The following is a 27,858-nucleotide window of genomic DNA, read 5'->3' as shown; positions in this document are numbered from 1 at the left end:
AGAAGCACTTACACACACACACACACACACACACACACATAACACACACACACACACACACACAAACACTAATAGAGTTGACTTGGAACTAAGGCAGGTAGAGATTAGAAGGCTGAAATAGTTTCCTCCTTTTAACCAATAAGACATCAGAAACAAAGGTCATCTGAGTCTTTCACACCAATGATCTACTTTATGACACTGAATCATACTTACATACACAAACACTAATATAAATGATTTTTCCCTCTGAATAGAGGGTGGGAAAGTAAAAAAAAAAAAGGTAAAAAATCCAAGATGAGTTTGTTTCTTCATCTGAACAGATTTGGAGAAAACATTACTTGCTCAATAATGGATGCTCTGCAGTGAATGGGTGCCATCAGAACTAGAGTCATCATAATAACATCATAATATTCCACAAGTAATCCACAGTCCATCAGTTAACATCTTGGGAGATGAGATTTTAAGTCCTGAAGAAACTATTTCTTTTAAGTGACCGATCAACTCATATGGCCTACAATCAAGATTTCACGGCATAGAAAGATTGTTCAGGTATATAACACTTCAGGGTTATATTTGTTTGTTTGTTTTTGGCTCCTTTGCCAGTGAATACCATTTTTTGTATACTATGGTACTATGATAAATACCAAACTACTAGAAAATACTGTAAGGGTAGATTATTATTAATTTAGTTAAAATGTATATTACTTCACATATATTTGCATTTTTAATACCTGTATGATATCATATATTATCATAATTCATATTTAATCGTTTTGGAATGCACAAAGTCTGTTGAGCATTCCATAATGTTTGTAGCCTTCAGACAACGGTTGTGTTCTTCACTAAAAGTTTCTGAAAACCGGAACTGAAATTCGAACGTTTTTTTCAATTGGCTGCAGAGAAGGAGGATCAGAGAAACACCGATCACAGGAGAGAGCTGCAGTCTCCTCCGACTGTCACATTTACAGCGTTTGTTTCACTCGCGGAGGACGGAAAATTACGAAACTTTGCCTTGTTTTGTTTGCAATCGACAGGAAAGCCACGAGCCCTCCAGCCAAACGAAAACGCATCCAGATGTTTCATGTCTGAGGGTCGCTGTCATACGAGACCAGACCAGAGGATCCATCCAGCTCTTCATCCGAGATCTCCCTTCATGTATTGATTTTTTATTTTATTTTAATGTATTTATAATCAGTTTCTTCTTCAAGTTTTCTCTGAAGATTTGAGGCAGGACTAAATTAGTCTGTCTGGTGAGAATGAAGCTGAAGGCTTTAGCTGGAGGTCTTTTCCTGAGTTTGCTTGTCCTCTGGAATGTTTGTGACTGTGTTAAGACTCATCAGGACGCGACCGAGACCGGTGAGTGCAGCTGTCAATCAAACACATGATACATTGATCGATATATTGTTTCTTTGATGTGTGCCGCCGCTACATTCTATCACTGCTGCGCTGATTTAGACATGCCAAAAGAAACACACACTAAAGTATTTATTAATATTTATTTATTCTTAATTTTTCGAGACTATATGGAATATTTACACTTTATTAAAATCACTAACTTGTCACACTAGGTGTACTCCCAATAGGCGTTCTGAACCGTACCCGAGCGTTTGACCCCGCAAAGCCCGGTTCGTTTGACTAGTGTGAGCGCTCAGGGCCGCGCTCGGGCGCGGTTCGTTTAGCCGGCCCTGGGGTCTCATTTATAAAACTCTCCGTAGATTTCATCCTAAAAGTGTACTTAGACACAAAAGATAGATTTTTTTGCCAGAGCCTGCGCAGAAATCCTTTTATAAATCCCAGTCAGGGGAAGTGCGTAAGTGCATCTCCACCTCTGGAGCTTACAACTCCTTGTTTTACTATGCATAAACTTATCTGCACACCATTCCCATGCATTTTCACATGCACGTGACATTTAACACAGAGACATTATGGAAATATGAGATGGGGAATGCCATTTGTCGCATACACATTAATTTTTAATGCTAAATATTATCCAGTATCTTATGTTTTATAATAAATAAATGAAAACATTCATAAAAACAAGTTGTTCTGAGATATATTTTAGAATAGAGCTGATCTCATTCTTTTACACTGGCCAGATAGTTTTTCGACTGTTTTAAACAATTCAAATCAAATTAAATGTATGCAGTTTTGCTGATGAACATCAGTTTAGCTATTTTTATTGGAAACAGATAGGTCCATATTTATTGCAGTGTAAACACTATTGTCTGGCTCGGCAAGTCACAGACAAAGTATTTTAAAAAGGAAACGTGCAAATCTTACCTTTTTCTAGTTATACCCTTCATATAGAGTGGTATTTTTCATAATGTTGTGGAGATGCCTTCACACGACATCAACACCTCTGTGTAGCTGCGGCTGTACAGTAAGCTATTATCATTGGACCTATTCAAACCGGACAATGGACCGTTGGACCATTGAATCCAGCAGTGTCCCCCATAATATCAAATTAAAGGGTTAGTTCACCCAGATAGCAAATTTATGTAATTAATAACTTACCCTCATGTTGTTTCAAACCCGTAAAACCTCCATTTATCTTTGGAACACAGTTTAAGATATTTTAGATTTAGTCAGAGAGCTCTCAGACCTTCCATTGAAGCTTTTTGTACTGTATATTCTTCTCCCAGTTCACCAGCCACTTATAACTTGTATTTCAGGAGAAATTTATGAATTCACATGCTGTAAATCCGACTGACAGGACTCTCTGAACTGCAGCGCAAACAAACATGGTGGTGCCCACCTCACATTACAAGATAATTTAGAAAGATTTTTAAATGAGAAAACACACTCATTTCCAGGTGCATCTCAACAAATTAGAATGTTGTGGAAAAGTTCATTTATTTCAGTAATTCAACTCAAATTGTGAAACTTGTGTATTAAATAAATTCAATGAAGACAGACTGAAGTAGATTAAGTCTTTGGTTCTTTTAATTATGATGATTTTGGCTCACATTTAACAAAACTCCACCAATTCACTCTCAACAAATTAGAATACTTTATAAGACCAATAAAAAATAAAAAAAAACATTTTTAGTGAATTTTTGGGCTTCTGGAAAGTGGAAAGTATTTTCATTTATTGTACATGTACTCAATACTTGGTAGGGGCTCCTTTTGCTTTAATTACTGTCTCAATTCGGCGTGGCATGGAGGTGATCAGTTTGTGTCAGGTGCCAAATCCTGCTGGAAAATGAAATCAGCATCTTCAAAAAGATGGACAGGAAAAATTCAAAATTTCTTGGTAAATGGATGCAGTTACTTTGGTCAAAAAACACAATGGACCAACACCAGCAGATGACATTGCACCCCAAATCATCACAGACTGTGGAAACGTAACACTAGACTTCAAGCAACTTGGGCTATGAGCTTCTCCACCTTTCCTCCAGAATCCAAATAAAATACAAAACTTGCTCTCATCTGAAAAAAGGACTTTAGACTAATGGCAAAAATCCATTTCTTCTTCTCCTTGGCCCAGGTAAGATGCCTCTGACGTTGTCTGTGATTCAGGAGTGGCTTAACAAGAGGAATGCAGCAACTGTGGCCAAGTTTCTTGACACGTCTGTGTGTGGTGGCTCTTGATGCCTTGACCCCAGCCTCAGTCCATTCCTTGTGAAGTTCTCTAAAATTCTTGAATCCATTTTGCTTGACCAATCTTTATAAGGCTGCGGTTCCCTCGATTGATTTTGCATCTTTTTCTTCCACACTTTTTAGTTCCACTCAACTTTGTTAACATGCTTGAAGGGATGGGTGATAAATCGCATGTGATTATCACACAAATTTCGTCAGTAAAGCCAGTTCCCTGATTAGCGGTAAATCGCCATCACCTGCTTTCAAATGGAGCGACATTTAATAAACAGAGCTGTAGATCACTGACAAGCTACGCAATATCCACTCATTATCGAAGGCGATTCGTTTGCGATAATGAACGCGATATTGCGTTCACAAAATATTGGGTATTGTGAAGAGGAAGATGTGATATGCCAGACCCAAGAATTCAGAAGAGCTGAAGGCCACTTTCAGAGCAACCTGGGCTCTCATAACACCTGAGCAGTGCCACAGACTGATCGACTCCATGTCGAGCCTATGTATCACACTCATTTCACATCTTGGTTTAGATAGAATAAAACGTCAGGTCAAACAATATCATGTATTTTTTTTTTTTTTTTTAATCTAGCTTTATTCGCATTGGCCCATGGAAAACTCTATGAACACACTTGACTTGACTTGGCCAAAAAATGTAATCCCTTCTTCAGCTGTGAGTCCCTTATCAAACACTTTACCAATTCAGCTACTATCTTCTTCACCTCCTGCTCATCTCTTTGGCCCGCATCACTCACTGCAGAGCAAGCCTGTTCTTGATAAATCTGCTGTGAGAACTTGGGAAATCCCGATGAGGAAGAAGTTGAAGTGATGTAGGCTACTGAAGTGAAATTCTTCATTGCTCCATCTATAGCGCATTGTGATTGGATGTTTACACTGTAAATACAGGAGACAAACCAATGGGCTACAGGCTGCTCGCTGTCCCTGCATGATGGTCCTCGGCAAAAACAAACAAACAAAAATACATTCTGTTTGCCCCTTAAGTGCGTCAGCCCACTGGGAAAATGCCCAGTATGCCTGATTACCAATCCATTTAAATTTAATTTGATTAATATATAAAAATGCACAAATTCATAATTAATTAATCATAATTATGATTACAAACTAATCCCCACCATATAATGAAAACCAAATTGCATATTAATAACAAATTTTTTTTTTTTTTTTTTTTTGCAATTCCTCATTTATAATTACCATTATCGCAAACTAACTTTACCCCTCAATAAACATATTTTGAATTAGAATGATACATAAATATTTTACATTTTTCTAATTATTTACAGACCAACCCTACCCCTAATCTTTTGCATCAAAAATGTGCTCAGTTTTCGCCATATTTTGACTTCAAGCATGTTCCCAAAGAGAGATTTTGATTGTGATTTTAGATTCAGACAGACAGTGCTGTACTCAAACCATAGCTAAGTTAAAGCATGCACAAACACACTGAGCACACAAGCACTTCTCTCTCTGTTGTCTATGTCTCTGTTTGCCTCTATTTATCTGACAGTTTTTGATTTGCCCAGTGCCGGGTACATTTCTTCTTGCCAGCTATTTTTTTATTTTCAAAGGACCCTTTTAACTTCCACATAACCTTTGTTTCCTATCTTTCTTTCTGTCTCTGTCTAGTCTTTTAAGTTCCTGTCTCTTCTCAATTCTGCTTTCATACAGAAATACCTGAGATATAGATTAAGAGTGTGTGTCTGTGCATGTGTAGAGCAGTGTTGTCCTCAAGGAGCTTTAGAACAGTAAAGATCTGACTAGAGGTGGAAAGTATTGTAATTAATTACAAATACTTTCGTTACAGTACTTGAGTACATTTTTAAAAAATTGTCTACTTCCTTGAATATAATTAAATTGTGAAAAATAAAATATTAAAAGAAAAATATTCAACAGACAAGTCTGACTCAGGTGCAAAACTAATTAAAACCGTGCGATGCTTTGACTGTCAATCACCGGCGTTGTCATTTTGAATCCGCATTATTAGCATTTCAGTATTTTAATAAATGTGAGCTATGCACTGATTTTAAATCATAATTTTGTCAGCTCCTAAAATGGGTCATACCATCGATATTACCGGAGCACACAGCAGTAGTAAATAGAAAAACTCGGTTGATAGATTTATTGCATGGATGGAGCAAGAACAATGTAAGTGTCTAAAATACATGCATTCAGTCGAATGGTAAAAATCGCCCTCTTTAACAGTGCAGTTAAACAATGTACGAAGCTAAAATAACCTCAATATTAACAACACATGCTTTGGATGTGTGCACATAGGTCAACAAACAAAATAGTCTATCTATGACCATACGATTTATTCATATCCAAAACGACATGACATATTTATTACAGTATAGAAACTATTCTGCCTTATTATGCGTTTGTATAAACCAATCCTAAAATTGTCATTAGGCAAACACAGGAAATAATTAACTACAAATGATGCTGAATAAATAATCTTTCCATTGATGTATGGTTTGTTAGGACAATATTTGGCCGAGATACAACTATTTGGAAATCTGGAATCTGAGGGTGCAAAAAAATCTAAATATTGAGAAAATCGCCTCTGAAGTTGTCCAGATGAATTTTTAGCAAAGCATATTACTAATCAAAAATAAAGTTTTGATATATTTTACATGATCTTTACTTAATTTCCTAATGGTTTTTGGCATAAAAGAAAAATCGATAATTTTGTCCTATACAATGGTTTTTTTGGCTATTGTTACAAATATACCCCAGCAACTGACTGGTCTTGTTCTCCAGTGTCACAAATACCACAGTACTGAATGATTACCAGGCACACAGCATGTGGCTTGTTAATGTCACTGATGTCATTCTACATGTGTCTTCTATTAGTAATCAACCTCTTGGAGGCTCTTAGCATCACTCACACTATCCCCGGGTTGACTAAGGTCAATGGTCGTGACCCAAAGACGGCAGCCTGGCGTTTCCGTTCCAGCAGGCCTCATCTCAAACTACCCCAGACATTTTTGGACTACCTCTTCAACACCTCACAGGGCGTCCTGGGTTTGCACCTGGTGGGCAGTCAGCGCAGAGGCTCGGAGGCTACCCTCATCTCCTTTACCTCCTCTACCTTCCTGAAGAATGGCGATCGTCCCCTGCTGGAGCTCGTCTCCAACACTAAAGCAGACTGGCTTCAGCTGGAGTTCAGGTCAGCGGACGGCCTGCGGCCTGCGGTGCTAAAGGTGCCCGGCGGGAGTCCCTTTACGGGCAGAGGTTGGGTGAGGATGGCTCTGAGTGTGGAGCCCAGGCAGATTGTGCTGTATGTGGACTGCCAGGATGCCGTGGTGCTCAAACTGAAAGAAGGGGGACGAATCCTGACTCTGGACTTCCCACATGATCTGCAGGTTACCTTCTCCAGCACTGTAGGAAAAAAGTCCAGCAAGTTCATGGTGAGTTTACTGACACAAACAAATATGCACCTACATGCTAGTGTATCTGGACACCTATAAATCAGCCATTTTTTACTTCTAATCAACTGATCCCAATGGGATTTTTAGTAAATGTCGAAAATTAGTTCTCCTCAAGTTCACACGGGTGTTCTGAATAACTACTGGTAAAGTTTTTCAAAATAACTAAACTATAACAATTTGGCGTAGGAATTACTCTTTTGGGTCATTCTGTGTCAAATCAACCATTTTTTTTTTTAAATTTGATAATATTTTTTCTGAAGAAAGATAAACATAATGTATAAAATGTAATGGATGAATGTTTAGGCAATCCACTGGTTTGCTGAAGGGGGTAAAAATGACTTTAGATTAATTTTATTTTACACAGATCGTTTGGCCTGCTAGTAAAATCGGTTTACTTTAGATGTCTTTGTTGCATTATGTGCCAATGGTGACAGAAATGGCAAAAAAACAGGGGTTTTTTTTCTCTCCAAAGTTTGCATGACTGTAACTCAAGACGTTATAGATATTGGGTCTTTCTTTACAAACTTTCCTTTTGGCGTCTTCATTTTTAAGGCCATATGTAGTTCAGTTCCAGAGATATTGGAATTTCAATATGGCTCCAGGAATAAAACGTTAATTTGCACAAATATTCAGTGGCCAAAGACCAATTGTAGGTCACTTTGAGGAAAGTCTGAAGAACAAATAATGTTGAAACTAGAAATGTCTCGTTTCCTTGTGTCAAAGACTCAAAGCAACTGCATTGAACAGACCTGTCTGAGTACCATAAATATTCTTATTCCAAAGTTTGTGTGCCTATAACTTAAGAAGATATTAAAGATATTTCAAAATTATTTTATATTATAATTAACTTTTCTTCTGAAATCTTCATTTTCAAAGCCCCTATATTATTCAGTCCCAAAGATATGGGGCTCTCAATGAGACTTGGTGATACTTATTTTATTTAAACAATAATGTCTTAAGAATAAATCATGTTAAAATTTGAATTGTATCTTATTTTCCTCTATCAAATAATATGCTTTTGTAGCTTGAGTGCTAGAAATGCACTGAAATGGTCAAATTGAGGCACATTGCCTTGCTCTCTGTAGTCTCTTCATAAGATTTTATATTTGAATCCATTTCAGGGAAATTTGGAAGAGTTTTTTTATTCATTTTAAAAGCTTCTAAAGCTACCAAGAGTTCAGATATGCAGTATTGTATCATGTTTGAAACAAAGTGAACAGCTATGTGGAAATGGTGGGAAATATCCATTTTGGGACCAGATGGAGTATTTACAGCATCTGTTGAATAAGAAAAAAACTGTTTTTCAAAATATCTTTGTTTTGTTTTGTTTTCAACAGAAGAAAAGAATCTCATACAGGTTTAGAATAACACAATGGTCAGTTAATTGACACAACTGTAATTTTTGAGTGCACTGTGCCTTTAAAGCATTCTACAGAGGTGAATGTTCTGGTGTTGTCGTTGCTCATCTGTTTTACGACGTTACTGTCATGACTTTGCAATGGGTTGGGATGGTTACAGAGCTCATTGTGTTAATGGCCACAGAACTGACTGTATGTGTTTTCTCATTGTTTCAGGGGGCTTGGCAGACGGCTGAACTCTCCACCAGGGCATATGAGAGGCGTCCATGGTTCTGTGACAATGTAACAGGCATGAAAACAATAAAAACATTTTAACAGCTGAACTACACATGCACATGAAAAACACACACACAGAGCTGACAATATAGGCCATACAGCTTCTTCTGTTGTAAAGTTAGGATTTCAGGTTTATAAATAGTTTAATCTGTTATGTTTTCTTTTTTGGCTATAGGTTAATGTCAGCTAGTGCATTTTTTGGGTGTAGTATTATTTCATGTATTTATGATTGCTTTCTGGGAATCTTATTACCTTTTTTGGCCCCCAATACTCATGTTGAATTTATGCTTCAGCATTATAGATCAAATACTGATGTATTCATCTTAAAATTTTCCAAAATATAAAAAAAAAACATGTTTTTTTTTTTTTTTTTAATGTGGTTTTGGCCTGGCACAATGCATTCATCTTTTATAACCTGTGTGTTTCCATGCATTTGTGTGTTTGTGGTCATTACAGACTCCCTTCCAGACACAGTCATTCGCACCAGTCCCACCGCAAACTATAACCTGGATATGATGCTAGATCAGGGAGACCGTGGAGATGGTATAGTATCAGCTACAAGATACCCTATTGAATCAAACGAACGTCTTGGCCAACTGGAGAACAGCCTGCATAACATTATGACGATGCTGGACATGCTGAGAAGACAGGTACATTGGAAACGTATCACCAGTAGGCTTGCTGTTGTGTCTGCACTTGGACTAGAAATGTTTTTTTTGGATGTGTGCCATGACCATACCAGGGTTTGCATAAGGGAAATGTACAATGATAGTCATGTGGTATACAGTATTGTATTACCATGTGAATGTCATGGTAAATTAATATGGTAATTATTTACCATAACAGTATACATGTAAAAGTGCTGTTGTTTGCATTTACTAAGACTAAAATTATTAATTTATATAAAAGCTGAAATAAAATAATATCCAATAATACCCAATCACACTCCATGGTAATAGTCAACAAGTTAACAAGTGACTATTGTTGGTCAGCCGAAGTATAACAGCAATGGAAAGCTTAATTCCACTAGCGACTGGTATTAAAACTCCTTCCCGTTTCTCTTATGGGAGGTGCAGGATCATTTTTACATTAATCCCCAGGATCCTACTGGGGTAAGTGCTATATTTCCTTCAAGAAATATACAAAACACTTACCCCTTTTCAGGAGGTCCTTCTGAATCCCCGGCACATCTTTCCCACTCAATCTCGTGCCTTTTATTCCTGGGTCGCTAGGAGAATCCCATCAGCCCCCAACTGTAAGAATAAATGTATATTCTAGCCTTCATGATTGAAAATATAAGTTCTGTTTCTTGTTGGGCTAGAGAGCAGAGGAGAACAGGTACCTGGGACCAAAGAATGAGACACACAAAGAGTGCAGTTCAACTTTATTATGTGTGGTGCTGCATATATATAGCATTTGCAAAAGTGAAAGACAAAACCGTCTGGAAAATACAAGCTGAATAAGCATAACCTCATTTGGAAATAATCAGATAAACATGTTGTATGAGTAATGTTTTAGTCTAGCACATTAAGATCAGACAGGCACACATTCTCGCTAGAGACGGGGTGTTCAGGGGGGTCAAAAAGAATCTCACAAAAATATAATCTATAAATGTAAAAAACCTATTAAAAAAGGACAACAATATCATATATAATATATAAAATATATTATTGTTAACTTAAACTAAAACTATTTTAAGAATATAAACAAATGAAATAAAGCTAAAATAAAATAAAAAAATGTAAATAAAAAATAAAATACAATTCAATACAAATGCCAAAATCACATGAAAAATAAAAGCTGATTCAATATATATTTTGTAATGCTTTTTTAAGGATGTCATTCTGGATAAGTATACAAACAAGTGATTTCATCACACGTTTTAACAACTCTCTGTATGTATGTAGAACACGGCCCTGCAGGCGAGAGTTGACTACCTGGAAACGTGTGAGTGTTCGAAACGGAAGTGTGTGTACGAGGGACGAGAGATGGATGAGGGGTCCCGCTGGTCTCCTGACAGAAGCACCGTCTGTTACTGCACTCAAGGGAATGTTCAGTGCGACCGCTTCAATGGTGAGTAATCTAACATCCATTACATCAGCATTAGGAATCAAAACACACAAAAATGAATTACACCAAACTTACTCATTAACCATCTACGCTTTAATCAGCAAGCCAATCATCAAACCATAGATCAGGGGAATCTACATGCAAATGAAAATAATGAACCGCATTACACAAATGTATTTATTCTTCATAGAGGCTGGTTTTTCCTACAGTCTTAATATGTCTGCATCCATCTGTATTGATGGAGTGATGTCAAGTGGTTCAAATTTGATTTGCCATGGTGCACCTCTCGGTATGAAAGCATAAAATAAACATATTTTATTTTGCTTTTATGGTCTGTTTGTTGTAGGATAGTTTGATGTGTTCAGTGAAATGAGTCGTATTTGGCACAGAAAGGTGTGATGATTTAATGTGTGCATGTGTGTACTTGTCACATATGCTATGTGCAAATGCCTCGTCACGGTCAAACAGACCTGTAAATGCAATAAAAGGTTATTTATTCCCCCTCTCTCGCTTTCTTTATTTCTTTTCTGTTCTTGCTCTCTGTCTGTTCGGATGTGAATGTTTAGACCGAGTGGATTACAGATTCGGGACAGAAAACAATCCAACAGCTGTTTATATCAGTCTTATTCTACATGCCTCTCTTACTTTTCTCCATCTTATTTACTGAAATTGTGATCTTACTTATTGTTACACATATTTCTAAAAACACTGTGAATTTATGAATTCATTTATTTATTTCACAGCAGTTCACAATGAAAATAATTTATATATGAATAGAATATTACATTTTCTTTTTTACATTTGTCTTTGTTTGAAAGAATCCTTAGTTCTGTTTATATACAGTTAAAAATGATATTTTTTATATTTTATTGTTTATATGAATATGGTACAATATGATCCTGTTTAAATAAATATTTAAGTTTGGTTAAAAGTAATCAAAAAGTAGTCTCCTGTTTCCTGAGTTGTTTATTAAAGTATTCCGTGTTTGAATTGCACTCTGATTTTTCAGTCCTATTTCTGATACACACACATACGGTATATATATGTATATATATATATATATATATATATATAGAGAGAGAGAGAGAGAGAGAGAGAGAGAGAGAGAGAAAGAGAGAGAGAGAGAGAGAGAGAGAGAGAAGAGAGAGACAGAGAGTGAGACAGAGAGAGATAGAGAGCTAGATATATATGTATATATATACACACACATATATATGTGTGTGTGTGCTCTTGTTTCTGTGACACATCAGGACACAACTCTGTATAATGACATGGGTATGACACAGGTATTACAAGGAGAGGGTGACTTATGAGGACATAACCCATGTCCCCATTTTTCAAAACACTTATAAATCATACAGAATGAGTTTTTTTGAGAAAGTAAAAATGCACAAAGTTTCCTGTGAGGGTTAGGGCTAGGTGTAGGGTTGGTGTAGGGCCATAGAATATACAGTTTGTACAGTATAAAAAGCATTACGCCTATGGGATGTCCCCACTTTTCACAAAAACACCCACACGTGTGTGTGTGTGTGTGTGTGTGTGTGTGTGTGTGTGTGTGTGTGTGTGTGTGTGTGTGTGTGTGTGTGTGTGTATAAATACATGCATATATTGAAAGAAGCATGAATTTCAGAATCCCACTGTGAACTCATTGACCCCACTGACCCCACGTTACGTGAGAATGCATTGAATCACTCCTAACAACTCATTTTCAGACATCAGATATCTAGTACAGACTGGAGTCACTCATGAATACTCTCAAGACATCTTTATAGTTCATACTGTAGATAAGATTGCATCTGATGTGGGTCGGAAATACACTTGCAGACACACATACACACACACACACACACACACACACGCTTTTAACTGCTGTGGTTCATCTGAAATTCTCATCTCAGATTGTGTCCATAGGGGTTTTGTTTCAGTGCAATACAACTTGTGTATGTCTGATTGCAGAATGCAGCTTTCATGGCAATATCTATAGCAATGGTGATGTCTTCAGCACAGATGACTGCAACCGCTGTACATGTGATGTAAGAAATCTAAAAGATTTGTGCTTTGATCTTCACTTGTGTCCTTTTCTCCTGCTGGCATGTCTTGTGCAACTGTGACATAGTTTTGTGTGTGTGTGTGTGTGTTTATTTTCTAGCATGGCAGAGTAGAGTGTAATGTAAATCCATGTCCATCACAGTCCTGTCAGCAACCACCTCCTCCTCCTCAGACGACATGCTGCCCTGTCTGCCAGACAAGTACCCACAATCCATCTCTACACACACATACCTACACTGTGCTTTGATATATATACCATTGAATGAGAAGAGGCATCATGCCCTTTCAAACTGGGCATGATTTTTGAGCCTAGTGTATTTTGCATGCAGCTTCCAAATGACAAAAAATATCCAAATAAAAGTTATTTAATAACGTCAATGTTCTTTGCTTTTGAAAACAATGAAAGTGTTCTAAATAGTATGTTACAATGTTTCTATTAAATTCACATTATATAAAAAGTCAGTCTAATAAAAAATATTTTATGGCATGACACCCATATCTGGTATAAGTAAAAATATGGTTTTATGCTTAGCTAATAGATTACACTATTAGGCTTCTTTGCCCATCCCTAATTATCAACTAACATAATATATATATATAAAGATGCAAAATACATTAACTTACACATATTTGAGAATCAAGATATTTCATGTCACAGTTAACAAGTTTGTGAATATTTTGAATGAAAAGGGAAAAATAAATAAAACATAAGCCTATATCAGTTATACTTGTATACACGTATATACATATTATATATAATATATTACATATATAGCTGTTGTGTGTCATGAAAAGTTTTCAAAAATCAGTGCATGTGAATGAGTGAACCTTTCATATAATAAAGTATTTACAGCAAATGCTACTCCAAAGTACTTACCTGTGCATTATAAAAGGTGTATTTGTTTTTATCTTCCCTGTAAATCTTTAGGATGTGAATATGAGGGTGAAATCTATGAGAACGGGAAGCAGTTTGTGTCAAGATCAAACCCTTGCCTCAAGTGCAGCTGTTCTGTGAGTCTACTGTGTGTGTGTGTGTGTGTGTGTGTGTGTGTGTGTGTGTGTTCGTGTGTGTGTGTGTGTGTGTGTGTTTGTGTGTGTGTGTGTGTTTTCGTGTGTGTTCTCTTTGTGGGAATGAAATTTAAATCAAATTAAATCAAATAGGAACTGTACCACAAAACCTTTAAAAACCAATCAACGAAAAAGATAATAAAAGGGCTAAGTAATCGTATAATATTTCAGACTATTTGAATTAGTCTATAAGAAATATAGTAAGCATATATTTATTGATGCTGCCAGTTTAAACCAAAGCATACAGATTTTGAAATACTTTGTTACATTTTTAATTGAGTGCAAAGGTTAAATGAGGTCAAATAGACATGGCAAAATACATTTCGGTGATTAATATATATTTTGCAGATGTTCTGGGACAAATAATGTACATTTACATTAAGTGTTTATGAAATAATTATGTTAATTAATTTATTTGTAATGATAATTGCTGTATTTGAATTGACTTTCCTAAAATATAAGCAACTTTTTTTTTTTTTTTTTTAGCTGCACTGTAAAAAATAAGTGTAATTTTAACTGTAAAATTTTGTAAAAACGCTACGGAAAAAAACTGATAATAGGTTAACAGTAAGTTCCCGTACTATATACAGGGAAAAACTGTAAAAGATCTAACAAAGCATTTAATGTAAATTTACAGTAAAATTCTGTTAATTATACAGCTTTTAGAAGTAAAAAAAAGAACAAATCAATGTATAATTTACAGTCTAAAACTGTAAACTGATATTCCCAGAATTCCCTGCGTGACACTCCACGTTTGAAAGTATTTTGTTTAAATAATCATGTTTTTAAATAGTTCTTGTTATCAGTTATGTACATTTGAGCTTTATGTTACATCTTCTGTTGCTTAATGAAAGTTTTTTGCATTATTTAAGTATCACGTGTGTTACCATGATGGTGTTTTGTGTTTCCATAAATGTGCACCTTATATATGTTAATATATACTTCTGCTTGTGGTGAAGCTACTTGTGATGAGCTTTGATACTTCATGTGGCTTTCTCTTATACAGTACCATCTTTATTATTATGGTGGTTGTCAGTATTTTCAAGGTACAAAACAGATTTAATTGTGTGTGTTGTTGAGCTTTTGTAAAAACAACAAGAAATTTTTACAGTGTGGTTGTTAAGGCAGCAGTTCTTATTTTCATGTAGTTTAACTAAAACTAACAAAATAAGTATAATATTTATATATTATGTTATATTATTAAATATAATATAATATAATATAATATAATATAATATAATATAATATAATATAATATAATATAATATAATATAATATATACCAATAATAACAAAATATTAAACCTTTAACTAAAGCTAAAGTGAAAATCTAACAATAAAACCTCATTCAAAATATTAACAAAAACTATATTAGTTTATCAGTGATACTAAAATAAGACTGGCATGCTCTTTACTGTCCAAATAAATGACTAAACTACTCAAATAAAGTGAATAAGAGCTGAATTTTAAACATGTCTGGCAATTGCTCTACCTTTACTAAACAAGCTTTACCATGTTAACCTGATTGCACGTATTCATTTACAGAATGGTCAGGTGACATGTGACCCCAACCAGTGTCCGCCCCCTCCATGTCCAACCCCAGATAGGATATCTGAAGACTGCACCTCCAGTACAGTCACAAGCATATTTGAGCTCTTTCAATTGAGCTCTTTCACTTATTTGTGACTCGGTTCAGACAGTAATTTGTGTGTATTGTATTGTGTCCTTTGTAGCATGTGATGTGCAGCAGTGTCCTCAGACGTGTCAGGATGGTGTGAAGCTGTCGTCTGGCTCCTGCTGCACAGATTGTTCCCGCTGTAACTTTGAGGGGCAGGTTATTCTAGACGGTGTCTCTGTTCAACCCATCCATGACCCCTGCAAACGCTGTGTGTGCAATGTAAGGCTAAGATGCAAGTGTGCTTCTCTGTTGGGATGAGTCGATGCAAGGTTGCAGTTAAACATTGTATTTTTAGAATATTGTAACTATTATTTACAGAAAATGTACATTTTATATTACAACAGCACTGGTATGAGATAATTAGTACTTATTATTTAGTAGTCAGTTGACTAAACATTTGAACTGAGAATAAAAAAAATTGTGCTTAAAGTACAGTACGTATTGCTTTAATACTCCTTAGAAAAAGTAAGCTTTACATATATTGTACATGTATATTATATCATAATTCTATTATATAGCAAGTGTTATTTTAGTATTTGTTAATATTTCGAATTAGATTTATTTTGCGTTTTAAATTTTGATTCAATAATTTGTTTGTTTTAGTCATTTTTTGTTGTAATTACTATTATATTCTTATGTGTACACACACATGTACATTCATACATGTATAGATAAACATATTAATAGTTCTATTATTGTATATTATTTATTATTGTATATTATGTACACACACACGTACATTAATACATACATGCATACATATTATAAACATTAATAGTTATATTATTGTATATTATTTATTATTGTATATTACGTACACACACACGTACATTAATACATACATGCATACATATTATAAACATATTAAGTTATATTATTGTATATTATTTATTATTGTATATTATGTACACACACACACACATTAATACATACATGTATACATATTATAAACATATTAATAGTTATATTATTGTATATTATTTCTTATTGTATATTATTTGTTTTATATATACATACATAAAAATAAATGACTTCTAAACTGTCACCGAAATGGCAGTTTTATTTTATTTTATTTTATTTTATTTTAATTGTAAATTGCGTTGAATAAAAGCGCCAAATAAAAAAAATAAAAAAATCTCAAATTGATTTGGAAGAAACGGTTTTCTAAAATAATTACATTCTAGAAAAAGAAAAGTTTTTTTTTTTTTTTTTCAGAATGGAAATATTAACTGCGTTCAGAACCCACCCTGCCCACCGACTCCCTGTAATAACCCAGTCACAAGACCAGGAGAATGCTGTGCACGGTATTATCACTTCATCACATGTTTGCTCTTTGCTAGAAGAGTAAACAAGACCTTATTTGACCTTCATTAATCAGTTGTGTGTGTCTGTGTTCAGATGTGAGGAGTGCACTCATGATGGTGATGTATACGCAGACGGTCAAACCTTTGTGTCCAGACAGGATCCATGCTCAAGATGTCAGTGCTCGGTGAGTGTTTTCTGAAGTGTTTACTTTATATGTATGATCATGTGAATGTATTTGTTTGTGTTTTTATGGGTATACCTTATGATGCAGGGTGGACAAGTGTCGTGTGAGTCTGCGATATCTTCATGTCCGTCTGCGAGTTGCACACACCCAACAAAACCACATGACCAGTGCTGTCCGACTTGTAACAGTAAATAAGCATCTTTCTTTTAAGACAGATCTTTCTTTCTCTAGCATGCAACATTTTGTCCTGGATTTAAGACACAAATATTGTTGTGTTTTTACTGTGTTGCAGCTTGTGAATTTGAAGGAAGGGTTTATGTAAATGGAGAAGAGTTCAGGCCTCCTGGTGGAGGTCCATGTATCCAGTGTTTATGCCAGGTGAAACACACACTTAGAGTGAAAAGAGCTACTGTCAAAGCAAAGATAAACAATGAAAATTGTTTTTTGATTTTTTTCAATTAAATTAAAGATAAATTGGTTCAATTGATAAAAATGTTTAAATATTTGTTTTATTTTGCATAAAATAAAATGGTGACTTGAAATTGAATAGCATTAATGGCTAAAATCTTAAGTAAATTAAAAGAATATTTGTAAAAAAAAATAACATAAAAATTAAAAAGCTGGGAGGAAATTTTTTTATGAAGTCTTGACACATAAAAGCTGGTCATGCTAGGTTTGACGTCACTTAAGTCATTGATTCTTGCGTAACATTCTATTGTTTTTGTTTGTTTTTTTTGTTAGAATGGTAATGTGAGATGTCATCAGGAAAAATGCCCACACTTGAGCTGTGCAGTTCCCACTCCTGCCCGTCCTAACACCTGCTGTCCCACGTGCAGAGGTACGACATTCTGCAGTACATACTGTAACACACTCTCTCATACAGTGCCATTCAGATGTTTGGGGTCAATATATTTGATATAAACTATGATTCATATTATTTAGATTTATTAGAATATATATTCATATAAACGCTATATATATAATTTATATTATTTAATACAACATATTTGTTATTTTTAATAATATATCATTATTGTTCATTCTTTTGTCAATGGTAATTGTGTGGTGAAAAATCTGATATCATGACAGCACCTAAAGACATAAAAAATAATGACAGACTCCAATCTTTTGTACAGTAGTGTATGTGTGTTCATTGCATTCTGTGTCCATGTGTGTGCGGCAGGTTGTACGTGGAATTCTTTTCAATATGAAGAAGGAGCCACATGGACTGTTGCTGACCAAACATGTTCTTGTCGGGATGGACAGGTGACCTGTATTGAAAATCTCAAAGTGACCCCTGCACCCTGCCCAGATCACAGAGGTAAGAGAAAGAAAAGAAACATAAAAACACACAGGAATTGTTCAATACCCAAATGAGTTGTGTCTGTGTCTACATTCTGTACATTGGCAGTTACCTTGTAAGGATAATATATATATTCATAATTTAATGCCAGTTGACATCGCACTTATAAATCTATAAAATTCTGTAAAATTATATAATTTCAGACTCATTCTGTGATAAGAACTTTTGGTCAAAGAAGAGAATTAAAACCTTCTTTCTCTCTCTCTCTCTCTCTCTCTTTATAAATATATAAATGTACATGTTTATTATTTACACAAAAACAGTATATAATTTACATTATTTATTTTAATATTGTTTTTCAAGTTTTCTGTAGATATCACAATGTTTTGTTATTGTTCATTCTTTTGGCCAAAATTGTGTGGTGAAAAATCTGATATCATGACAGCACCTAAAGACATAAAAAATAATGACAGACTCCAATCTTTTGTACAGTAGTGTATGTGTGTTCATTGCATTCTGTGTCCATGTGTGTGCGGCAGGTTGTACGTGGAATTCTTTTCAATATGAAGAAGGAGCCACATGGACTGTTGCTGACCAAACATGTACTTGTCGGGATGGACAGGTGACCTGTATTGAAAATCTCAAAGTGACCCCTGCACCCTGCCCAGATCACAGAGGTAAGAGAAAGAAAAGAAACATAAAAATACACATGTAAGACAGCATCCAAAGCCAAATCCTGACCGATTTGAATCACTCTGAGAGAAACACTTTCAGAGATGGATGTTAGACTCTAATTAGAGTTCTCTTTTGGGTTTGTTGAAGACCAGTCGTGTCACTGCATTGTGGATAATTTGTAGAGGTTTAATGGTGCTTGATGGAAGTCCAGCCAGAAGAGCACTGCAGTAGTCCAGCCTAGAAATGACAAGGTCCTGGACAAGAGGTTGTGCAGCATGCTCTGTTTCTGATGTTGTGCAATGCAAACCTGCAAGATCAAGCAGTCTTTGCAATGTGGTCTTTGAAGGTCAGCTGGTCATCAAAGATTACACACGTCTGACCGAAGTTGATTGATCTCATGGACAGGAGCTTGTGTTTGCAGCCGTGCAAACTCGATATTAGTCATGTTCGAGGCAAAGACAAGGTGGTGGCTGATGCCATATTCAGGATGGGATTCATTAGGGGAATTCACTTCAAAGCAAAAACAACATCAAGTGGGGAGGAAAATAATCAGGTAAAATAAAACGAAACAAAGGGGGGCACAACTGGATCCGCTGTACGGTCCACAGGTGTAACGGAATCTGCTCGTAAGATGACAGAAACACTAAACAAAACCCTTTAAGGGCAGATGAATCATTACAAAAGGGAAAAAATAACCAATTAAAGGGATAGTTCACCCAAATAGCAAAATTATGTTATTAAAGGGATAGTTCCCTCTCAGATTAAATTTTGGTATGTTTTAGCTTACCTCAAGGACATCCAAGATGTAGGTTTCTCTGTTTCCTCAGTATTTCCCATTTTGATATTTTTAGGTCCAACCGTTCTTGTCTGTGTCTCACATAATAGATGTCTATGGTCACCACCTCAAAGAGCATGCACAGAGGAGTCAAAATTAAACAATTCCCCATCGTAAGTACACATTGATGACCTAAGACACGAAACGAGCGGTTTGTGTAAGAAAACGAACAGTATTTATATCGTTTTTACCTCTTGTACACAACCACATCCAACTGATCTGAGGGCACGAGTGCTTTTTGATGTGACGTGAGCGCGCGCTCAGGCTTAGTCTGCGCAAGCGCGGAAAGTGCCGGAAGCGCTCTCTCTCGCATGTACATCACTCATTGTTTACACTTACTGCCTATGGTTTACACAGATTTCAGAAGTATTACCTTTCACTGTGAAGATCTAAACATATTTAGACGTACAGGATATTGCAATGGAAGAGGATTTCAATATATCCATAGACAACGTTGAATTTTTTTCACAACCATATTAACTTGAACCAGAATACTCAGGAGCGATCCGCTGCAGCAGCATGCCTTCAAGCCTCAGAGAGACAGAGATCTCTTCAAAATTGGCGGTGTTTTAGTAGCAAGTGTTGTGAGATGCCAAAAAGAGGTGGAGAGCATATGTTGTCATGAATGGAACAACAAGACGACAACGAGGGCATTGACAGTATCGCATCACACACCTGCCTGACTGAAGATCCTGAGTTTTCTCCACTGTTGAGACCCAGCGTTTTGCACGTTGTGTTTAGTATGCCACGTATAAACTGGAGGCGACGTCCAATGCCAGAGGGACCCAATGGCACACTGTCAATAGAGTGAGTAATGTGTTGTATTTTTATTATAATCGCAGTGATTATAGGGTGCATTATAAACAAATTAATTGATTACAATTACTGCATTATATTTTATACAGTGCAGATTGGTGGCGTAGCGTGTGGAAAACAATGAGTGACCAAAAAAAACAAAAACAATGAGTGATGTGCACGCGCGAGAGAGCACATCCGGGGCTTTCCGCGCTTGTACATACTAAAGCCAGAGCGTGCGCACATCACATCGGAAAGCACTCGTGCACTCAGATCAGTTGGACGGGGTTGTGTACAAGAGGTAAAAACAAATCAATGTGTACTTACAATGGGGAATTCGCTGTGCATGCTCTTTGAGGTGGTGACCATAGACAATCCATTATGTGAGTCACAGACAAGAACGGTTGGACCTAAAAAATATCAAAATGGAAAATACTGAGGAAAAAAAGAAACCTACATCTTGGATGTCCTTGAGGTAAGCTAAAACATATCAAAATTTAATCTGAGAGTGAGCTATCCCTTTAATAACTCACCCTCATGTCGTTCCAAACCCGTAAGACCTCCGTTTATCTCTGGAACACAGTTTAAGATATTTTAGATTTAGTCCGAGAGCTCTCAGTCCCTCCGTTGAAGCTGTGTGAACGGTATACTTTCCATGTCCAGAAAGGTAAGAAAAACATTATCAAAGTAGTCCATGTGACATCAGAGGGTCAGTCAAGTTTTTTGAAGCATCGAAAATATATTTTGGTCCAAAAATAGCAAAAAAAAAAAACAGCAAAAATTGTCTTCTCTTCCATTTCTGTTGTAAGAGAGTTCAAAACAAAGAAGTTTGTGATATCCAGTTCGTGAGCGAATCATTCGATGTAACCAGATCTTTTTGAACCAATACGCATTAATCCACAAATTACTTAAGCTGTTAACTTTTTTAATGTGGCTGACACTCCCTCCGAGTTCAAACAAACCAATATCCCGGAGTAATTCATTTACTCAAACAGTACACTGACTGAACTGCTGTGAAGAGAGAACTGAAGATGAACACCGAGCCGAGCCATATAACTAATGAACGATTGACTCGTTCACGAGTCAAGAACCGGTTGCATCAGTTTTCAGATCACCAGTACTTTTTTCGGACAGTTCGATTCAATAAACCGGTTGAAGAAAACTGTTCACTGGTTCTTTTGAGCTCGACGTAATGGTGCATTTGCGATGATTGCCCTGGATCCAAGCCTTCGGTTTACCCGCACTCATAACATTAGCACAGAATCATTTCAGAATCAATCACCAAAAGAATCAGTTCGCTTCAGACGCTCTGTGTGTCGGTCTGCTTCACGCGGAATCACACATGCACAGCATCATCAGCTCCTCGGTTCTCGAATCAGACGCGTCTGACAGAAACGGTTCTTGACTCGAGAATGAGTCAGTCTATTGTTCGTTATCTGGCTCGGTGTTGCAAATAAATTAATAGATATGACCATGGAAAATATGTATTGCAAAATCATTGCTTTTAGCGCTGTTTCATTTGTTTTCCAATTCCTAATTTTTGTTTGCAAAAAGCAAGTTTATTTTCCTCAATACTTCAATTTCCGTTTGCAAAACTTAATTTTCTTCTGCAAAACTTAAATTTTTGGGCGTATATATACGGCGTTAAATTGACTCCATAGATGGACTGCAACCGGCCCCAGGTGAACGCTGGAATCCGTTAACTTGGGTGCGTAAAAAAATACGAAACGCATACGCACTTCAGACAGATTATATGTGATACAGGCATAAGGTTGTTTGCACCTTGTGCAATGTGGAATTGGTTTACACCTTTCTCAAGCAGTTTGTGATGCATTTTGGAAACAGGAGATGAGCCCCTGGTCTAATGCACCACTTGTCTTGAGAAACCCGTTCTCAAAGACTTAACTGTCACAGTGTCTGGGTTGTGTTCCCCGGGTGTCCACTAGATGTCCTCTTTTCCCATGGTGTCTGTCACTTCATTAATCACATTCCTCACGTCCCTGCTTATTTATTGCACCCAGCTGTCACTAATTACCAATCATCCCACTCTGTCAGTTTCCCATTAGCGTTTTCTCTCCTTGTGTATTTAACCCGGTCTGTCTTAGTATGTGTCACGGAGTCGTTGTTTATTCATGTCCGTCAGTTCGTGCCCTTGCCTTGTCTTCTTGTTTTGTTTATGTTTCGGATGGATGTTTCCTATTGACCCCTGCCTGGACTGTTTATGCTTTTTGGATTACCCCTTTAATAAAGACTTACCTGCAATTGGTTCTCTCTCCGTGGTTTCCTGTATCACCGATCGTGACAGAACGACTCCGTCACAGCAAAAACCAGCGGGATGTCTTTTTCCCATCCCCCAGCCAGGATGGCAGAGCGGAGAGCAAGGTATCTCCGGTTGACCGCTCTCCGCCAAGAAGGCAATGAGGTGGGTGCCCTGGCACAGGTGTTCTGGTCCCTGGCCGAGGGCATGGGGTACAATGATGCGGCTTTGAAGGACTATTTCAATTGCGGGCTGGGTGATCCAGTGTCTCAGGAGGAGATGGCACATTTAGAGACACTGGAATTCTGGGAGTTTGTATACTACTTGCAGCATCGGCTTCTGTGGGATGCCAGCCACTCCTGTCTCTTCCGGTGGGGTGGTCGTCAGCCGCCAGCCCAGTGTCACGAGACAAGATGGCCGCCATCTCAGAGCCACAGCCCAGGATGGACAGTTGACCCTCCAGAGTCGGGTCAGGTTCCAGTTGACCCTCCAGAGTCAAGTCAGGTTCCAGTGAACTCTCCAGAGTCGAGTCAGGTTCCAGTGAACTCTCCAGAATCGAGTCAGGTTCCAGTGAACTCTCCAGAGTCGATTCAGGTTCCAGTGAACTCTTCAGAGTCAAGTCATGTTCCTGTTGACCCCCCAGAGTTGAGTCAGGTTCCAGTGAACTCTCCAGAGTCGAGTCAGGTGTTCGTGGACCCTTCAGAGCAGGGCTAGTCACCGATGACCCTCCAGAGTCAGGGCTAGTCACCGATGACCCTCTCCAGATTCAGGGCTAGTCACCGATGACCCTCCAGAGTCAGGGCTAGTCACCGATGACCTTCCAGAGTCAGGGCTAGTCACCGCTGACCTTCCAGAGTCAGGGCTAGTCAGTGCTGACCTTCCAGAGTCAGGGCTAGTCACCGCTGACCTTCCAGACTCAGGGCTAGTCACCGATGACCTTCCAGAGTCAGGGCTAGTCACTGGTGATCTTCAAGGACAGAGTCAAGTCACTGGTGATCTTCAAGGACAGAGTCAAGTCACTGGTGATCTTCAAGGATTGAGTCAAGTCACCACTGATCTTCATGAACAAAGGCAAGTCACCATTAATCTTCATGAGCAAATACAAGTCACCAATGATCTTCATGTACAAATGCAAGTCACCAATAATCTTCATGAGCAGTGTCAAGTAAGCACCGATCTTCTGGAATCCAGTATGAACACCATGGGATTACCAGAGTTCGTCCTCCAGGTGGTGGTCTTCTGTTCCGCCCTGGGGGGCATCCGTCCCGATCACACGGTTGTGGTGGTCTTCTGCTCCACCCTGGGGAGCGTCCTCCCTGACCACACGGTTGTAGTGGTCTTCTGCTCCGCCCTGTCCACACGGTTGTGGTGGTCTTCTGCTTCGCCCTGGGGGGCTCTCATCCTGACCACACGGCTGTGGGGTTCTTCTGCTCCACCCTGGGGGGTTTCCGCCCTGACCACACGGTTTTGGTGGCATTCCGCTCCGCCCTGGAGGACTCTGGCTTCGACCCCAAGGAAATGGTGGTCTTCTGCTCCACCCAGGGGGGCGGCTTCCGCCCTGATCACACGGTTGTGGTGGTCTTCTGTTCCGCCCTGGTGGGCGCCACGTGATGTCCTTTTTGGACTTATGTTTTGTGTTTCTTGTTTTTCTGTTATGTTTTCTGTCTGTTCCCCTCTGAGAGCCTGGCCCTCCATCCCTCCCCCTGAACCTCCTCCGGTCCTCCTCCCTCCTGGTCTCTCTGTTCCTTGTCTACACTTCTGGTATCTGTTCCCCATGATTTTGTTTTTCTGGCCCTCCGTCCCTCCCCCTGGGCCTCCACCTGTCCGCCTCCCTCCTGGTCTCTGTATTGTGTCTTGTCGTGGAGCGTCTTCGAGCCGCTCCGTAGAGGGGGGATATTGTCACAGTGTCTGGGTTGTGTTCTCTGGGTGTCCACTAGATGTCCTCTTTTCCCACAGTGTCTGTCACTTCATTAATCACATTCCTCACGTCCCTCCTTAATTATTGCACCCAGCTGTCACTAATTACCAAACATCACACTCTGTCAGTTTCCCATTAGCTTTTTCTCTCCTTGTGTATTTAACCCGGTCTGTCTTAGTATGTGTCACAGAGTCGTTGTTTATTTCTATCCGTCAGTTCGTGCCCTTGCCTTGTCTTCTTGTTTTGTTTATGTTTCGGGTGGATGTTTCCTATTGACCCCTGCCTGGACTGTTTATGCTTTTCGGATTACCCCTTAAATAAACAGTTACCTGCAATTGGTTCTCTCTCCGTGGTTTCCTGTATCACCGATCGTGACATTAACGTTACTTTTAGTCATTATTTTATTTGGGTAGCACACATATTCTGAATGCCTTCGGCAGAATTCAAATGAGCCAAATTCCAAGATTACAGTGAGATTAATCTAGATAAAAAAAAAAAATCTATGCCCACCTCTAATATATATATATACATGTTTATTATTTACACAAAAACAATACATAATTTGCATTATTTATTTTAATATTGTTTTTCAAGTTTCTGTAGATATCAAAATATATTGTTGTTGTTCATTCTTTTGGCCGTAATTGTGTGGTGAAAAATCTGATATTGTGACATCCCTAAAGAGATTTTAAAAAATGACAATCTTTTGTACAGTGTATATGTGTTCATTGCATTCTGTGTCCATGTGTGTGCGGCAGGTTGTACGTGGAATTCTTTTCAATATGAAGAAGGAGCCACATGGACTGTTGCTGACCAAACATGTACTTGTCGGGATGGACAGGTGACCTGTATTGAAAATCTCAAAGTGACCCCTGCACCCTGCCCAGATCACAGAGGTTAGAGAAAGAAAAGAAACATAAAAACACACATGTAAGACAGCATCCAAAGCCAAATCCTGACCGATTTGAATCACTCTGAGAGAAACACTTTCAGAGATGGATGTTAGACTCTAATTAGAGTTCTCTTTTGGGTTTGTTGAAGACCAGTCGTGTCACTGCATTGTGGATAATTTGTAGAGGTTTGATGGTGCTTGATGGAAGTCCAGCCAGAAGAGCACTGCAGTAGTCCAGCCTAGAAATGACAAGGTCCTGGACAAGAGGTTGTGCAGCATGCTCTGTTTCTGATGTTGTGCAATGCAAACCTGCAAGATCAAGCAGTCTTTGCAATGTGGTCTTTGAAGGTCAGCTGATCATCAAAGATTACACACGTCTGACCGAAGTTGATTGATCTCATGGACAGGAGCTTGTGTTTGCAGCCGTGCAAACTCGACATTAGTCATGTTCGAGGCAAAGACAAGGTGGTGGCTGATGCCATATTCTGGATGGGATTCATTAGGGGAATTTACTTCAAAGCAAAAACAACATCAAGTGAGGAGGAAAATAATCAGGTAAAATAAAACGAAACAAAGGGGGGCACAACTGGATCCTCTGTACGGTCCACAGGTGTAACGGGATCTGCTCATAAGATAACAGAAACACGAAACAAAACCCTTGCAGGGCAGATTAATCATTATGAAAGGGTAAAAATAACCAGTTAAAGTACACTTGTAACACCTTCATCCCCTACCATCACCTCAGAAAAATATTCCATAGACAAATCCTACCTTTCTTTTTCAGTATACCTTCCTCTTCACCTACCCTAAATCCTGGACATGGCATCAGCCACCACCCTGTCTTTTCCTCGAACATGTCTAACGTCAAGGTTGCACAGCTAACAACACAAGTGTTTTGACGGATTTACAGTATCTGGTTTATCTGGGTTCTTCCAGCCATCTCTGGTATGTTTCATAAGGATAATATACAGTACAGACCAAAAGTTTGGACACACCTTCTCATTCAAAGAGTTTTCTTTATTTTCATGACTATAAAAATTGTAGATTCACACTGAAGGCATCAAAACTATGAATTAACACATGGGGAATTATATATGGAATTATATACATAACAAAAAAGTGTGAAACAACTGATAATATGTCATAATGTAGGTTCTTCAAAGTAGCCACCTTTTGCTTTGATTACTGCTTTGCACACTCTTGGCATTCTCTTGATGAGCTTCAAGAGGTAGTCATCTGAAATGGTCTTCCAACAGTCTTGAAGGAGTTCCCCGAGAGATGCTGAGCACTTGTTGGCCCTTTTGCCTTCTGTCTGCGGTCTAGCTCACCCCTAAACCATCTGGATTGGGTTCAGGTCCGGTGACTGTGGAGGCCAGGTCATCTGGCGCAGCACCCCATCACTCTCCTTTTTGGTCAAATAGACCTTGATGCCTTCAGTGTGACTCTACAATTTTAATAGTCATTGAAAACTCTTTGAATTAGAAGGTGTGTCCAAACTTTTGGTCTGTACTGTATATATTCATAATTTAATGCCAGTTGATATAGCCCTTATCAATCTATAAAATTCTGTAAAAAGATATAATTTCAGATTCTGTGATAAGAACATCTGTTCAAAGAAGAAAAATAAAACCTTCTATCTCTCTCTCTCTCTCTCTCTCTCTCTCTATATATATATATATATATATATATATATATATATATACATATTTATTATTTACACAAAAACAATATATAATTTACATTATTTATTTTAATATTGTTTTTCAAGTTTTCTGTAGATATCACAATATTTTGTTATTGTTCATTCTTTTGGCCATAATTGTGTGGTGAAAAATCTGATATCATGACAGCACCTAAAGACATAAAAAATAATGACAGACTCCAATCTTTTGTACAGTAGTGTATGTGTGTTCATTGCATTCTGTGTCCATGTGTGTGCGGCAGGATGTACGTGGAATTCTTTTCAATATGAAGAAGGAGCCACATGGACTGTTGCTGACCAAACATGTTCTTGTCGGGATGGACAGGTGACCTGTATTGAAAATCTCAAAGTGACCCCCGCACCCTGCCCAGATCACAGAGGTAAGAGAAAGAAAAGAAACATAAAAACACACAGGAACTGTTCCAAACCCAAATGAGTTGTCTCTGTGTCT

At 37.8% G+C, this 27,858-nt stretch overlaps 1 protein-coding gene across 1 annotated transcript; it reads left to right on the top strand.

Moving 5' to 3' along the window:
* The first annotated feature begins 899 nt into the window (after nucleotides 1-899).
* LOC113117994 (kielin/chordin-like protein) lies at nucleotides 900-27,858 on the top strand. Its single transcript, XM_026286856.1, has 19 exons — nucleotides 900-1,356; nucleotides 6,466-7,022; nucleotides 8,618-8,690; nucleotides 9,134-9,327; nucleotides 10,585-10,750; nucleotides 12,704-12,780; nucleotides 12,897-12,996; nucleotides 13,725-13,807; nucleotides 15,409-15,493; nucleotides 15,597-15,760; nucleotides 16,757-16,845; nucleotides 16,940-17,030; nucleotides 17,118-17,217; nucleotides 17,323-17,408; nucleotides 17,772-17,868; nucleotides 18,214-18,351; nucleotides 18,873-19,010; nucleotides 25,572-25,709; nucleotides 27,650-27,858. The coding sequence occupies exons 1-19, from the start codon at nucleotides 1,257-1,259 to the stop codon at nucleotides 27,841-27,843; spliced, it is 2,670 nt and encodes an 889-aa protein (XP_026142641.1). The 5' UTR covers nucleotides 900-1,256; the 3' UTR covers nucleotides 27,844-27,858.

The sequence above is a fragment of the Carassius auratus genome, chromosome 18, assembly GCF_003368295.1.
Source record: "Carassius auratus strain Wakin chromosome 18, ASM336829v1, whole genome shotgun sequence".
Classification (NCBI taxonomy): Eukaryota; Metazoa; Chordata; class Actinopteri; order Cypriniformes; family Cyprinidae; genus Carassius; species Carassius auratus.
Note: the sequence above shows the minus strand (reverse complement) of the source record. Positions and strands in the feature narration are given on the sequence as shown.